Source organism: Parasteatoda tepidariorum, chromosome 12, assembly GCF_982258835.1.
Source record: "Parasteatoda tepidariorum strain Cologne lab strain chromosome 12, Ptep-v5.0, whole genome shotgun sequence".
In the NCBI taxonomy this organism is placed as follows: domain Eukaryota; kingdom Metazoa; phylum Arthropoda; class Arachnida; order Araneae; family Theridiidae; genus Parasteatoda; species Parasteatoda tepidariorum.
The window spans coordinates 5,189,822-5,204,609 of record NC_141766.1 but is presented as its reverse complement, the minus strand read 5'-3'; the positions used below and the strand labels follow the sequence as shown (position 1 = coordinate 5,204,609).

At 31.8% G+C, this 14,788-nt stretch overlaps 1 protein-coding gene across 3 annotated transcripts in view; it reads right to left on the bottom strand.

Moving 5' to 3' along the window:
• The window catches only part of LOC107453368 (adhesion G protein-coupled receptor L1), a 70,419-nt gene that overhangs the window by 15,255 nt on the left and 40,376 nt on the right, over positions 1 to 14,788 (bottom strand). For all 3 annotated transcript variants that reach the window (XM_016070179.5, XM_087156092.1, XM_016070181.4), the window contains 5 exons: positions 13,544 to 13,702; positions 13,302 to 13,422; positions 8,005 to 8,102; positions 4,877 to 4,979; positions 1,983 to 2,139 (listed from right to left, as the gene is read on the bottom strand). In XM_016070179.5, coding sequence (XP_015925665.3) covers positions 1,983 to 2,139; positions 4,877 to 4,979; positions 8,005 to 8,102; positions 13,302 to 13,422; positions 13,544 to 13,702 — 638 coding nt within the window. The remainder of the gene's footprint in view (positions 1 to 1,982; positions 2,140 to 4,876; positions 4,980 to 8,004; positions 8,103 to 13,301; positions 13,423 to 13,543; positions 13,703 to 14,788) is intronic.

Sequence of the window (14,788 nt, the reverse complement as noted above, 5' to 3'; positions counted from 1 at the left end):
ACTGCGGTGGTAACAATAAAAATACGTTTCATTTTAACATTTTTTATACTTTTTCTTTTCTTCTAGCATTGGTATTATTTTTTTTAAACGAAATTTGTTTAAGAAAATAATTTTTTTTCTTCTCCAAAACCCTTTTCTTCTTTTTGTTAAAACTTATTCAATCTTCTGGCAACGAATTTTGAAACCGATTTGAATGTGGTTTGATTTGATTTTGAAATAAAGTTTGTTTTTAAAGTAATTACTTTTGAACTAGTCAGTCCATTTAAAACGAAATTTCGTTCATTAAAACGAAATTTCGGGATATTCGAAATTTCGTGAATTAAAACAATAAAATGAAGCACCTCCTTCAATTTAGTAATGATAGTTTGAAAACCGCATAGACAATGGAGAAAATAACTTCTCATGTAATACAGCTTTCGAAAAGCAGATTGGGGTAAATTAAACGCTCAAATGTTTGTTTCTTTCAAAAATCATCGTGTACAAGTTTATCAAAAAAGTTAAAGCCAATTTAATTAATATGTACATAATAAAGTATAAATTGGATCTCAACGAACTATTAGGTTGGCAAGAAAGTAAATGCGTTTTTTTAATGTGAATTAAAATTCTATTTCTGTTAAACCCATCTTTCTGTTAACTTCATATTCTCGCACTAATGGAACTTCTAGTCCTTATAAGCAAAAATTAACTAAATAACTTAAAATTAACTTAATATTACTAATAAATTCTATTTGCTTAATATCACTACTAACTTAAAATTAACTTAACTATTTACGATTTGAGGCTTATTATACCATTTGAAAAGAGTTTTGTTAACTTCGAAATAAGCGATAATCCGATGGTGCAGGGTCGGGGCTACATGCGGGATGCGATATCACTTCCCAACCAAGCACCAGTTATTTCGTACGCGTTGTCGTGGTGAAAAAAGATTCCTTTGCGATTCCTCATATACCCCCAGCCTTGAGCCATCAATTATTTCAAAGTTTGCATAACATTTTAAATGGTAAAATTTTCAGTAATAAAGATGACCTAAAATCACACTTGGTTGAGTCTTTTGCTGATAAGGATTGGAAGTTTCATGAACACAGGGTCATGAAATTACCAAAAAGATAGCAAAAAGTCATTGAACAGAATGGAAGAAATTTGATTGATTAAAGTTTTTGTATAGAAAAAATTAAACATTATTTCGCAATAAAAAACCGAAATTACTCTTTTGACAATCCAATACATAATAACAGTGGGTAAATGTAATTCGTAAATACAATATATATTTTAGGTCGATTTTGTAATGGAAAATAATACTTAGTAGTTATTTTTTTGTTCTTTCATTTATTAAAAATGTACTTCCGCTAAGCAATTACAAACTTTATTTCAGCTTTTTTTTTTTTTAAATTTTAAAGTAATTTTTTCCCGGAAGAAACGTTTTCTGTAATTGTATTTCGATGCTATTGCTTATAGGTAGAAACAAAAATATGTTTAATATATAGATTTAAAATGCACTTACATTGAAATTTTTCTTAAAGTATCCTGTTGTAAGTTTAGGGGCAGCTGTCAGAAATAACATTTTACGCATTCAAATTACGTTGTTAGTCATAATATTTATGATACAATGAATTTTTATGCTTTTGTAAGGTGTAATTAGAAGGCTTTAATAGTATTTTTTAATTTAAAAAAATGAAATGTTTATAAGAAAATAAGTTGAATAAAGATATCCGCGTTGAGAGTTGAAAAGATCTGAAACAAGAGTAATTTTAGTGAGAAAGAATATTTTTTTCTTTCGTATTTAGGTGGTATCAGCAAGAATTAGAATAGGCAAAAATTGTGTCAGTGCTTAAGAAGAAATCAATGCAGTGTTATTAACTTAAGTAGAATCGGTATTTAATGTATGTCTTTATGCTAATTCTAATCAAAAACAAATTATAAGAAATTTTTTAAAAAAAATGTGCTTATTGCAATTAATATACAAAATTGAAAGAAAAACTCACCATATGCAAAGAAATAATAAGCTTTAACGGATAGCTGATTTCCTCTTTCAAAAACTAATACAACCATTTTATATAAATGATAGCCTTCTACGAGCATCCAGCTGAAGGCAGATAGAATCCAAAAGTGGAGAAATGCAGCAATGATGGCACAAAGGGTCTGGAAAAAAACAAGTCGAGAATTTTTAGTTTTTCAAAAAAAGTATTTAAAGTTAATGTGCCTGATGGTGGGGTTTTTCATGTCTTAAGATGGTTGCAATTACCGCTAGAAGTGGAAAAAGGCAATAATTATAATACCTTACTCGCCGTGACAATTTGAAAGACATAACCTGGAAAAATAATCTTCAGAGTTTCATTATATCATATGAAACATAATATTAATGAAGAGTGTTTTCGTAAATGCAACAAATTTTTACTTAAAGAAATGTCATTGCCCTTAATTTAATACTCCTATCTATTTATCTACTTTAATAAAAGCTTTGACTGAGTGAATCGAGACAAATTATGGGCTATCTTAAATAATAATAAAATATCTGAAAAGTGTGTCAATATAATAAAAGATTTATATCATAATAGTAAATAATGAGTAGAAGTGGATGGAGGTTAATTTTTTGAAGCAAGAATTGGTGTCAGTTAAGGATGTGCGTGCTATCTGGATTTTTTTCATTCTTGAAATTGCTGGATATTAAGGAACAAACTGCCCCAGATGGTCTGGACTTAGCTGACAACATGTTGATAATGTCATCAATGACCTTGAAAATAAACACCCAATAATATAATAGGTATGCTAATAATTGTGGAAGAATTTACGTTTTATTCTGGACAGCAGTGAAGAATTGGAGGTAGGCAGACATTCAGAACAGAGTCATCCGAGCAAAAGAATAATAGAAGCTATTAAGAAGCATCTAAAAATTCTGCAAGTCAATTCAATACAGAACAAAAATATCCCTAAAATAATAGTGAGAGCAATGTTATTTTGGGTTGTGATCATGGCGCCCAGTATCTAGTGGTTCCCAAATGGTGTTCGGCGGAACTCTAGGGTTCTGTGGAAGTGTTTAAGGGGTTCAGAGAGTTAGGAATTTTTTTAACCCGTTATAATTTTCGAAACTTATAACTAAATTTATATCCAATTAATTATTTATTAAATATTTCCGTTATTTTAAGGAAATTATTAATTGAAATGCAGGAAGAAAAACCAAAGTGTTTTTTTGATAAAAAATATTGAAGAATAATGAAAAGGATATGTAATTATAAATAATTGCATTAGTATTCGCATTGAATAAAAATAACCGTATTCAAGTAAGCTCTCTTATAGCTATTCTTTTGTTTTCGTCCTTTTTCGTTCAATGTTTCAGCTCATTCATTTTCACTTTTTGTCAAATTAAGAACAAAAAATCAAATTATGAACTAGAAAAGACTTTTGAATTTAACTCTCTGACATTAAACCCATTTTTAAGACTATTGATAAAACGATAGGATGAAAACATTTTATTCTTCATTCTTTCACTAAATCTTTTCAAAATAATTGATAAAATTTCAATTATTGAATATTTTCAAGATGATTAATATGTTTTCGTTGATTCACTATTGCTAATGGAATTTCGGGGATTCTATCAAAAGAAAGTCAACCATTTAGGATTCCATAGCAGGAAAAAAAAAATTGGGAACCGCTGATTCCAAACAATTGAGATTTTTCAATATAGCTGTTTTAGTGAAATCTTAAAAATCTTTTGGTTTATTGAAATAAGAAATGAAGCAATATTAGAAAAAGCAAACCTTTACTACAGTGGAAGAAGAAATCAACAAGAGATGATGGTCGGGACATGTACTAAGAATGCCAAGAGGAAAATTAGCACATGTTTCTTTCTCCGTGATGGTAAGAAAAAGACTACGAATGACTTGATAGTCAATAACATACTATCCCCAATTTTTTCCCAGCACAATGAATAAAAAATAGTCTAAAGTAATATTTAAAAGCAAACTAAGAATTTATTTTTTCACCATACAGCACCATTATGTGATTACTTCTCATTTTCTTTTAGATAATTTCTTCTTAAGTAGTATATATTAGGGTTACTGCATATGAAATCATTTTGTGAATCTGCCAAAGTTTTTAGGTCTGATTTATCGGTAAAATTTCAAATCTGTAGTAATCAAAATTTATCAGTAATATGGTGGACCGAAAAAGTCATAGTATCTTAAATCTTTTAGCAGTATTATGGAACAAATGTAAACTATCAACATGAAAAAGGATGATAATTCTGAATTGATATCTTCTGTTACTCCCGTGAGCCAAAATTTGGAAAAAATTAAACTTAAGAAAAAAAAGTCACTGTCGTTGTTAATCGGTTTGTGGTAGCGATTAAAAGTTACAATTTCTGAACAACAATATTTCTGCAAAAATCTTAGAATTCGACGTAAATATCTTCTACCACATCGACAGTACTAGATTTTGGATAATAAATAGTTGTATTTAAATTGCTTTAAAACTATATGTATTTATTTAAAAATGTGCGTTAAATATCCAAATTTCGGTGCCACTATGACGGTCGAAGTTATTAACTTAATTTTGAACATTTTGTAGTTAGCTGGTAACTTTTAAGCTTAATTGAAAGCTTGTAATTTTTTTGATATTGCTTGTAATTTTTGCAATTTTTGGCCCATTGAGTAGCAAAAGATACCAATTCATAGTTATAAGATTTTGTGTACTTCTTAACGTTGGTAACAGGCATTTTTTAAAATACTGAAACATTCAAGATACTTCGCTTTTTTCGACCCACCGCAAACTATCGGAATAGTCAATTTCAGTTATTTCAAAAATTTTTATAAAAGCTTTATAATTTATAGATATTTTATTAAAATTCATTGTAATTAATTCTTCGGGTATATATACTTACTTTATTTCCAGTTTTATCCAAACCAAATAAAATGAGTAAATTTGTAATTAATAGTGCAAGACACAAATTACCAGTTATTATGCCTCTTCTTCCATGCAAAGATCTGAAAAAAAAGACATAATTTTCGAATATGACAATGACTGTCTGTTTACATCAATAACTACTACTTTGTCTACCTGTTTACATAATTACAATAATTATTTAATCAATATCTATCTACACACATCAAAGAACATACATCTGCGTCTATCTACATACAATAATGAAACATACATCAATGAACATACATCTATATCTACATGCAGAAATGATCATCGGGGTTTTCCATTAAGCAACCAATGATTTAAAATCGATTAAAGGAAAACGGATGGAGATGGAAATGTTTACGGCATTTTACTTAGGAGACCAGTTAAATTATTCTCAGTACGCTTCAAATTTAGTTACAAAATTTGCCAATGGAGGCAAGTGAGAAAAGCTATGATACACTGTTTCTAAAATAACTGCCATTTGCCGCAACAATATAGCGTAATCAAGACAAAATTTACAGACGTCCGTGCAGATATTTCAGTTGGAATGGTCTTACATGCTGCAGAAAATATTATTCAAGATATTTAGTCAGCAGTGCCACCTGTTGACAACCTTTGTAATCAATTTTTTAATCTTCATGTGAATGAATGTTCTGGTTTCCTGAGCAGAACGTAGCTTACCGTACATTTCTATCTTTAATTGATTTTTTGAATTATCAGTCACTTTTGGGCACGATCAGTGGGAACAAGTGGATTATAATTGTGGCAAAGTTTGACACGGCTGAAAAAAGCGTAGCTTTTAATTAGTTTAATTATAAATATCTTAGTAATTATTAATTAATTATAGTAAGTTACTGTTACTACTTCTAGTTATAATATGTCTAATTATAGTTATTAATTACAGTAATAACATATGTAAATATAGTTGTCTGAATGATGCTGGAGAACGTTCATTTTTTTAAAAATGAAAGCTATTAATTTTATTAAACGAGAATGATATGTTTTGATAATAAAATACACCTAACACTATTGAACTCCCCACCAATATGGTGTATCGAAACAAAAAGCGTATTTCATTTTGGGCTTTCTAATTAAATTAGGTTGAACCTTGCTCAACTGGTATTGTTCCTTGTTTGGATGACCGAAAATTTGGGTAATCCAAAAATTCCGGTTGCAATTGATGTTTCACTTTTGCGAAAATAATGAAAGGCAAAGCTGTGTCTTTGCTTCGTGCTTTATCTTGATGAATAGAAATTTCGGTAAATTAAGAAGTTTATGCATTTGAATGTTTTTGATACTACGATTTGTAGAAAAAATTTCGAACATGCACTCTTTAACTCAAATATAGTTAGAGGTAAGCGCAATATTTTAAAAAAATTTTTCTACTACGACTTACAGTTAAAGGTCTGGAAAAATTACTGTCACAAATTTTCTCACGCTTTACAGACCTAATTTTTTGCTGATAAGCTCGCTATTCGTATCCTGTAGGTTGAAGTTTGAACTTTTCTGAGCAAGAGGAAAAAAGTTTTGCCAAACCAGTATATTTAAGAAGTAATGGAATGATGACTCATGATAATTTTGCTCGTCTGGCTCACCTAGTTTGATTTCTACAGTTTTCGAACAGAAACTTTTTGATCGTTCCTAAACTAAAGATCAACTAAAAGGTAATATTTTTTTGCATACTTATATAAAGTTATTTGATAAATAATATTCATTGACTGTTTATCGAATTTCATGCATTGAGGAAAGCACTATAAAGTATAACCTTCCAATAATATAGCGTGTCAGAAATCAAATTGTAAGTGAACATTAGGAGAAATAAGTGATCATTAAGGGTAAGAAATCAAATTGTAAGTGAACATCAGTGGTTAGAAATCAAATTGTAAGTCAACATCAGTGGTCAGAAATCAAATTATGAGTGAACGTTAGGAGTCAGAAATCAAACTGTAGGTGAACAATTCTCAACCACCCAACTGTACGTGAAATTTTCCTACTGAAAATCCATCATTACATTAGAGTTAATTTCAAATGATAGGATCTAGCCTTTAGCAAGACGAACACCCCACGCCGTGGGCAGTGACAGCAGAAGTATCTCATTAGTAGGGGGGGGGGGCTCTCGCCCTTCTTATATATATATATATATATATATATATATATATATATATATATATATATATATATATATATATATATATATATATATATATATATATATATATATAGAATTAACCGAATTATTATTTAGTGTTAGTCCAAATTGTCTGAACGTCACAAAATAGCAATCAAAAATTCGAACTTGCAATTATAACTTTATGGTTCGAATTGTTTTAAAATTAAAATAAAATTTAAAAATGAAATTCTTTACCTGTAAATTATTTATTTCTCATTTAACGGTATTTTTTTTAATACTGCTTCACTTTTTTTAAAAAAAATTATGTTCGTTGGGACATTTGAAACCAAGAGTTTCCCCATCGATTAGCAATAGGGACATATATTTCCTCTTCGAGAGGATGAGTAAGAGATGATTTGGTAACAGTTTTCACCAAGAAAATGTTAAAGCTCGCTTGAAATGGAGACATTTTTTTTAGAAAGTCTCTATTTTAATATTTTTTATAGAATTTCATTAGACACAAAAAAATTATTAATTTTTTATTGTAAATTTAATGACACAAATATTGAATGAAAAATTATAATCTTAAAAGGAGCTGTGCATCCTTCATTATAAAATGTGAAACCTTCACTTAAAAAATGTAGCCCCCCCCCCACCCGATTCCGCTGTCCCTCGCCGTGGGAAAGACGCGACTCGGGAAATTCAATTAGGGCGTAAACCTCTCACCGTACAATTCATTTGCGAAGTGACTCACTTTAATTTCTTATTTTTGATTTAAAAAAAAAATTTCACATTATGTGACGTTTCATCTACTCTAGATAAAATGCACTACTCCTCGCGTTTTGTTTTGTGACCCCGCATTGTATTATGAAAGCTGTTTGTTTTGGTAAGTGCTATCACTCCTTAAAGAAGGGATTTGTTATAATATATATTGGTTATTAAAGAAAGTTGCTGCCACAATGCTTATTAATATGAATTTATAGACAACTTACCTTATGCTTAGAAAACATATCAATGTTATGACTAAAGATAATGATGACATACCACAACAGACATACGTCATCAACGAAAGAATATCATCTTCTTTCACCTAAATCAATGACATAACATGTATCACCTCTAGCAATCGAACAAATCATTTACATAAAATTGTGTCTTTTGTTTAATTATTTGGAAGATTTTGATCAAACCCTGTTAGAAATACAATAAAAGCTCTATATAACTATTACAAGAATTCAGCTATTACAAAGAGTTTGTAATTCACGTTCAAAATACTAATATTAAAAACACAAAATGGTATGTTTATAACGAGTTAAAAATTACTAGCCTTCTGCTATTACAACAAGTTTGTAATTCTCTTTCAAAATACTATTATTAAAAATACAAAATGGTATGTTTATAACGAGTTAAAAATTACTATCCTTCTGCTATTACAACAAGTTTGTAATTCACTTTCAAAATACTAATATTAAAAATACGAAATGGTATGCTTATAATGAAATAAAAATTACTATCTTAAATTACTGCTATAGCAACAACTTTGTAATTCACTTTCAAAATACTAATATTAAGAATACAAAATGATTACTAATATTAAAGATACAAATGGTATGTTTATAACAAGTTAAAATTATTAGCCTATTGCTATTACAAGAAACGAGAAACATTTTTCTGCTGTTTTTTTAGTGAACAAAAAGGTTTAAATGGAAGAAATTTTCATTAATTTCAGGTACCGATGCAGAAAGACGAACATTGTTACCTTCTTATAGTTTTAAACTTGTTATTACGAAGCAATGTGGGGCGACCACCGACAAAGTGATCTTCTTAACAAAGAAAACGTTTTTCTGTTATTTTTAGAAATTCTGCATCGCATTATAAAAGACTTACATTAATTACAGAACCATGATGGCTCAAGGGATAGAGCATTCGCCTTCTAATGGGATGAATCGGGTTCGAAACCTAGAGACGGCTGGTCGATACGAATTTCGCATCCGGCTTGCACCGACCACAGTGTTGACGTAAAATATCCTCAGTGGTGGACGGATCATGGGTTAGAGTGCCCTTGCCATCAGGCTAACCGTGGGAGGTTTACGTGGTTTTCCTCCCCATGTAATGAAAGTGCAGGTTAGTTCCATCAAAAAGTCCTCCACGAAGGCATATTTCTCTCAATTCTTTAACCAGAAGTTTTCTTGTGTTCTGGATTGGGTTTAAAATCACAAGACTACGGAGTTGAACATTAGCTGTAAACCCAAAAATTGGGTCGGCCGCTCAACGACTGTTATTTTATAAAATAAAATAACTACATATCTCAGCCGCGATAGCTCAGGGGATAGAGCGTTCACCTTCCAATGATGTGAACCGGGTTCGAATCCCGGAAATGGCTGGTTGATACGAGTCCGCATCCGGCTTGCACCGACCACAGTGCTGACGAGAAATATCCTCAGTGGTAGATGGATCATGGGTTAGACTCCCTTTGCCGTTAGGCTAACCGTGGGAGGTTCTCGTGGTCTTCCTCTCCATGCCACGCAAATGTGAATTAGTTTCATCAAAAAGTCCTCCACGAAGGCAAACTTCTCCCAATACTTGATCCAGGAGTTCCCTTGTCATCTGGATTAAATTCAAAATTACAAGGCTACGGAGTTGTAACCCAAAAAACTGGATCGGCTGTTCAACGACGGTTATGAAATAAAATATATTAACTATATATCTATCTCGCTCGTTATTTTCTTTGTTGTTGTTCAAACATTGTTGTTGCAGACGTGCAGAGTTATGTAATTTATTCTAAAATCTGTAGGCAAAAGCAGTTTATTCCAGATATGTGTTTTAAATCAAAATAGTTGTTCAAAATAAAAGAGGCAAATATATCAGTTTTTTGAATTTTATTGCTCTTTTAACATTAAATATGCATATTTGCTTATAACAACAAGCTTGCTATAACGACAATTTTATCTACTATTATGAATTGTCGCTATAATGGACTTTTACTGTACTTATCATCACATAACACGGAATCCTATCCTATTAAAGGTGGTGTTTTATATACTTCCCCAATATGTAAAAATGACTAGCGAAATATCTTTAGATTTTTGGTCTAATAAATGCGATTATTACCTTCGATTTATATGTTGGTTTACTATACCTAGCGTAATGTGTCGAAAAACTTTTTGAATGAAAACTAGTCATATCTTTTTGCTGCTAAATTTTTTAAACATATTTTTGTTCTATTACAAATTTTTGAAAACCGTTAGTCTAATCTCTAATTAAGGGCACCCTTTATAAATAATTTTTTTTATATTCTGTACTCTAATCATTTTTCCATATTTCTGATTTTATTTTATTTTATAACTGGCATTGAACATCCGACACAATTCTGAGTTAACGACTATCAATGTTCCGTTGTCTTGTAATTTTGAACTCAACCCAAAAAACAAGGGATCTCCTGGATAAAGCATTAGGACAAACTGGCCTTCGTTGAAGATTTTTTGTTGGGACTACCCGGCATTTGCGTTTCATGGAGAGGAAAACCATGAAAACATCCCATGGTTTGCTCGATCTAACCCATAATCAGCCTACTACTGAGGATATTTTATGTTAGCACTATACTCAGTGAAAGTTACGAGCAAATTTCGTATCAACCAACCACTGTTGAGATCATGTCATTGGGAGGCTAACGCTCTATCCTCTGAGTCACCGTGGCTGCAAAATTTCTGATTTGAAAAAAGCCTTTTATATCAGTTCATTTGGTGATAGATACGTTAAGTAAGAGTTAATTTACTCAAAATTAGGAGTGTTAAAACTAAAATGCTTAAGGCTTTGTTTGTTTGAACCCAACCCAGATAGCAAGGGATCTCCTGGATCAAGCCTTGGGGCAAATCAGCCTTCGTTGAGGACTTGCTGGAACTAACAAGCCTTTGCGTTACACGGAGAAGAAAACTACGAAAACCTCCCACGGTTAGCCCGATCTTACAAATAATCCGTCTACTACAGAGGATATTTTACTTCCGCAACTTGGTCGATGAAAACAGAGAGCAAAATTCGTATCAACCAGCCACCACTGGGATTCGAACCTGGATCACCTCATTGGGAGGCGAACGCTCTATTCTCTGAGTCATAGATAATAGAGCGATCCGTCTACCACTGTCATATTTCTGAAAACCCTTATTTATCAGTTCATTTGGTCATAAGTTAAATCAGAGTCAATTCACTCAAAATTGGGAGTGTTAAAATTAAAAATCTTATTTTAATAATATAACAATCCATCAAATAAATGTTTTTTATATTCCTTAAAAAATTAAGAATGTGCTCATAAAAAAAACATAAATTTTAGAATAATTAGTAAAAAAAAGTTTATTTCAATAAGGATCGCAAATGAATATGTAAGCGAAGAAACAAATGAAGAGTTTACTAAATATCAGTCGAATCACTTGTGAGGAAGGTGGGATGAGAAATACACTGCTCAAAACAATTAAAAGATATTGAGGTTGTGGGTTGAAATTGCACCTGGAGAATTGTTTGAATGATTTATACATTATCGACAGACGTAGTGGGCTATATGAGATAAAAATCGCATTTGCTTGGCAGAAAAAAATGCGTTTTATTAAGCATTTGGGTACAAAAGGAAAAAAAAAAACACTTGTGTGTCACGAATCACTTGTGAGGAAGGTGGGATGAGAAATACACTGCTCAAAACAATTAAAAGATATTGAGGTTGTGGGTTGAAATTGCACCTGGAGAATTGTTTGAATGATTTATACATTATCGACAGACGTAGTGGGCTATATGAGATAAAAATCGCATTTGCTTGGCAGAAAAAAATGCGTTTTATTAAGCATTTGGGTACAAAAGGAAAAAAAAAAACACTTGTGTGTCACGAATCACTTGTGAGGAAGGTGGGATGAGAAATACACTGCTCAAAACAATTAAAAGATATTGAGGTTGTGGGTTGAAATTGCACCTGGAGAATTGTTTGAATGATTTATACATTATCGACAGACGTAGTGGGCTATATGAGATAAAAATCGCATTTGCTTGGCAGAAAAAAATGCGTTTTATTAAGCATTTGGGTACAAAAGGAAAAAAAAAACACAATTTGTGCATATGAGAAAAACTAATAAAAAAGATGCTTCCTTGAAGGAAAATCGTTTTAGTAGGGGGTATGGTTTCCCCGGAACACCTTTGAGGCATTGAGTCAATGAGGTTATTAATGAGGGGCTTTGATATTCTATCCCACTCCTCCAGAAGAACTCTTTCCAGTTCTTGGAAAGTTTGTGGGGGTGGTAGGTGCTCAGCAATTCACCTGCCTAGAATGCCCCAAGCATGATCGATTGTGTTCATGTCCGGAGAACACGCTGGCCCATCCATTCGAATGATTCCTTCCCCCAAAAGGAAATCATTCACCAAGTTAGCACGATGTGACCTGCAATTCTCATCCATAAATTTCAGAAGTATTTATTAACATGGTTCCCACAAGTCTTAGAAAATTTTGATAAATGTTATAAATAGGTGACAAACCTCGATCATTTAATAAACTCGTGACCACCAATATACTTTATTGTAAAGAAAACGTATACAGGGTGTCTGGCCTAGGACTGACTGATTTCAAAATTAAAAATTTCGGAAATAGAGGATAATAAAAGAATGAAGCAAACGGTATGTTTGTTGTGAATGTTGTAAAAAGTTTCTAAAGAAATTTTAGAATTTAGTCACAAAAGATGTCGATAGATGACGTTGTATGCTGTTCAGATTTCTTGAATAGAGTTCTTGAAATAATTTAACGTGTTATATTTCAATTCGTAAAAAATACGTGGTTAGATTATTGAGTACGAGGTTTAATTCTCCCAATCCGGTATGATAGTCTCCTTTCACGTTTCAAAGCTAGAATTGACAGCTTTGTTCGTTGATGGATTGCAGCGTCATCTGTTGGAAACTCCAAAATCTCTACATAAAGTTTTACAGCTTTCACAATAAACCACTTGTTTCATTTCTCGATCAACCTTTGTTTTCAAGATTTTTAATTTTGAAATCAGTCATTCCTTCGCTGAACAACCTGCATATGAAAACTACAATAAGCATAAAAAATCTCTAAACTATAACTGGTTATCTTCAAAAAAAAATCTTACTAGCATTCATTACCACAATTAAATGTTCTAAAACCTTGTTTAAGAGCGTTTATTACAGATTACGTGGTCAAATAACAAGATTTTTGAAATTGAGACATAGCTAAGACAAAAATTTTCAGTTATTGTTAACAATGGGGAGCTGCAAAAAAAAAAGGAAAAGAGATACTTACATTATTGTTAACGTCCATGAGAACAGCAAAATTTGTTAGATGGTTACATGAACAAGTCACATGAGTCTGATTTGAAGAAATAAAAGAACAACCTGAATCATCCCATTTACCATATTTAGACCTTTGAAAACAAGTATAATCAATTTCATAATAAATAAAAGTTCAATAATGTTCAAAAGAGAAAGTTGAAATCAAAATAAAGAAAATAAAATAAAAATGATAGTAATAGCATTAAGATTTACTTGGAAAAATTCCAAAACATGCAAAATAAGCGTCGTTTATCATCGTTCAAGTTGTGCCGGAGAACTATTGTGACCAATTTTCCTTCTGGTAATATTAAACTTTTTGTGTCATTGTTCAGAGAGAAACTAATGACTTGGGTAACAACTTTTCGTTCGGTGCTAAAATAAAACAAAATAACAAACACAAAATTATAATATACAACTCGAAAAAATCAATCGAACAGTTGTTGCAAAATAATGGGGCTTAAAAATGCGCCTTTGACTGAGAATATATTCGCCGCATTTTATTCCCTTTTGTATTTTGACAATTAAAAACTACATGTCTTAAAATGATTTGATGAGTTTGAAATGATGATCTTTCTATTACTATAATCCCTGGTCAAATTATTAGACGCACTAAAAGATTCTATGAAAAATCTCAATTATCAGGTGATGCTATACAGCATTATTGTTTTTACACGGCTGAAACCAGTTTGCATTTGTTTACGTTCGTGAATCAATTGGTTAATGTTGTAATACAATACTTTAAAAATAAATACAAATAGGAAGTATGTAAAAAAAATCTCCTGAATAAAAACCCATTACATGTATGTTTAATTATAAAGGTATTGCATACAAATTCGTACAAAACATGTAATTATTAAAACACTACAGTGCGTGTAATTATTTGGTCTAATTATTATAATATACTAATATAATACCGGATATAATAAATATTCTATATTTATATGATATATCGTCTAATTTATCCAATCATCGAATTTATATTACAAGGGGTGATCAAATGAAAAGGTACGAAACGACATGGTGGGTACAAATGTGGACTTTATTCAAAATATACACCATTGGCCTGAGCACAACGATCCCACTGATGAACGAGCCGCAGGATTCCTTGTTCCCTGAATTCCTGTGGCCGTGACGAGACCCAGTCCTTCACAGCATCCTTGAGTACGTCGTCCGAGTTGAAGAGCTTCCCTTTCAGGCGTTCCTTCAGTGGACCAAACACATGGAAATCGCAGGGCGACATGTCCAGACTGTAGAGTGGATGGTCCAACGTCTCCCACTTGGACTTGGCCAGTTCCATGTGTGTGACTCTGGAGACGTGTGGACGGGCGTTATCATGGAGCAGAACCACACCCTCCGTGAGCAGCCCCGATCTTTTGTTCCTGATGGACCTGCGTATGCGTCAGAGTGTCTCACAGTACACATCGGAGTCGATGGTTTTTCTGTGCTCGAGGAAATCGG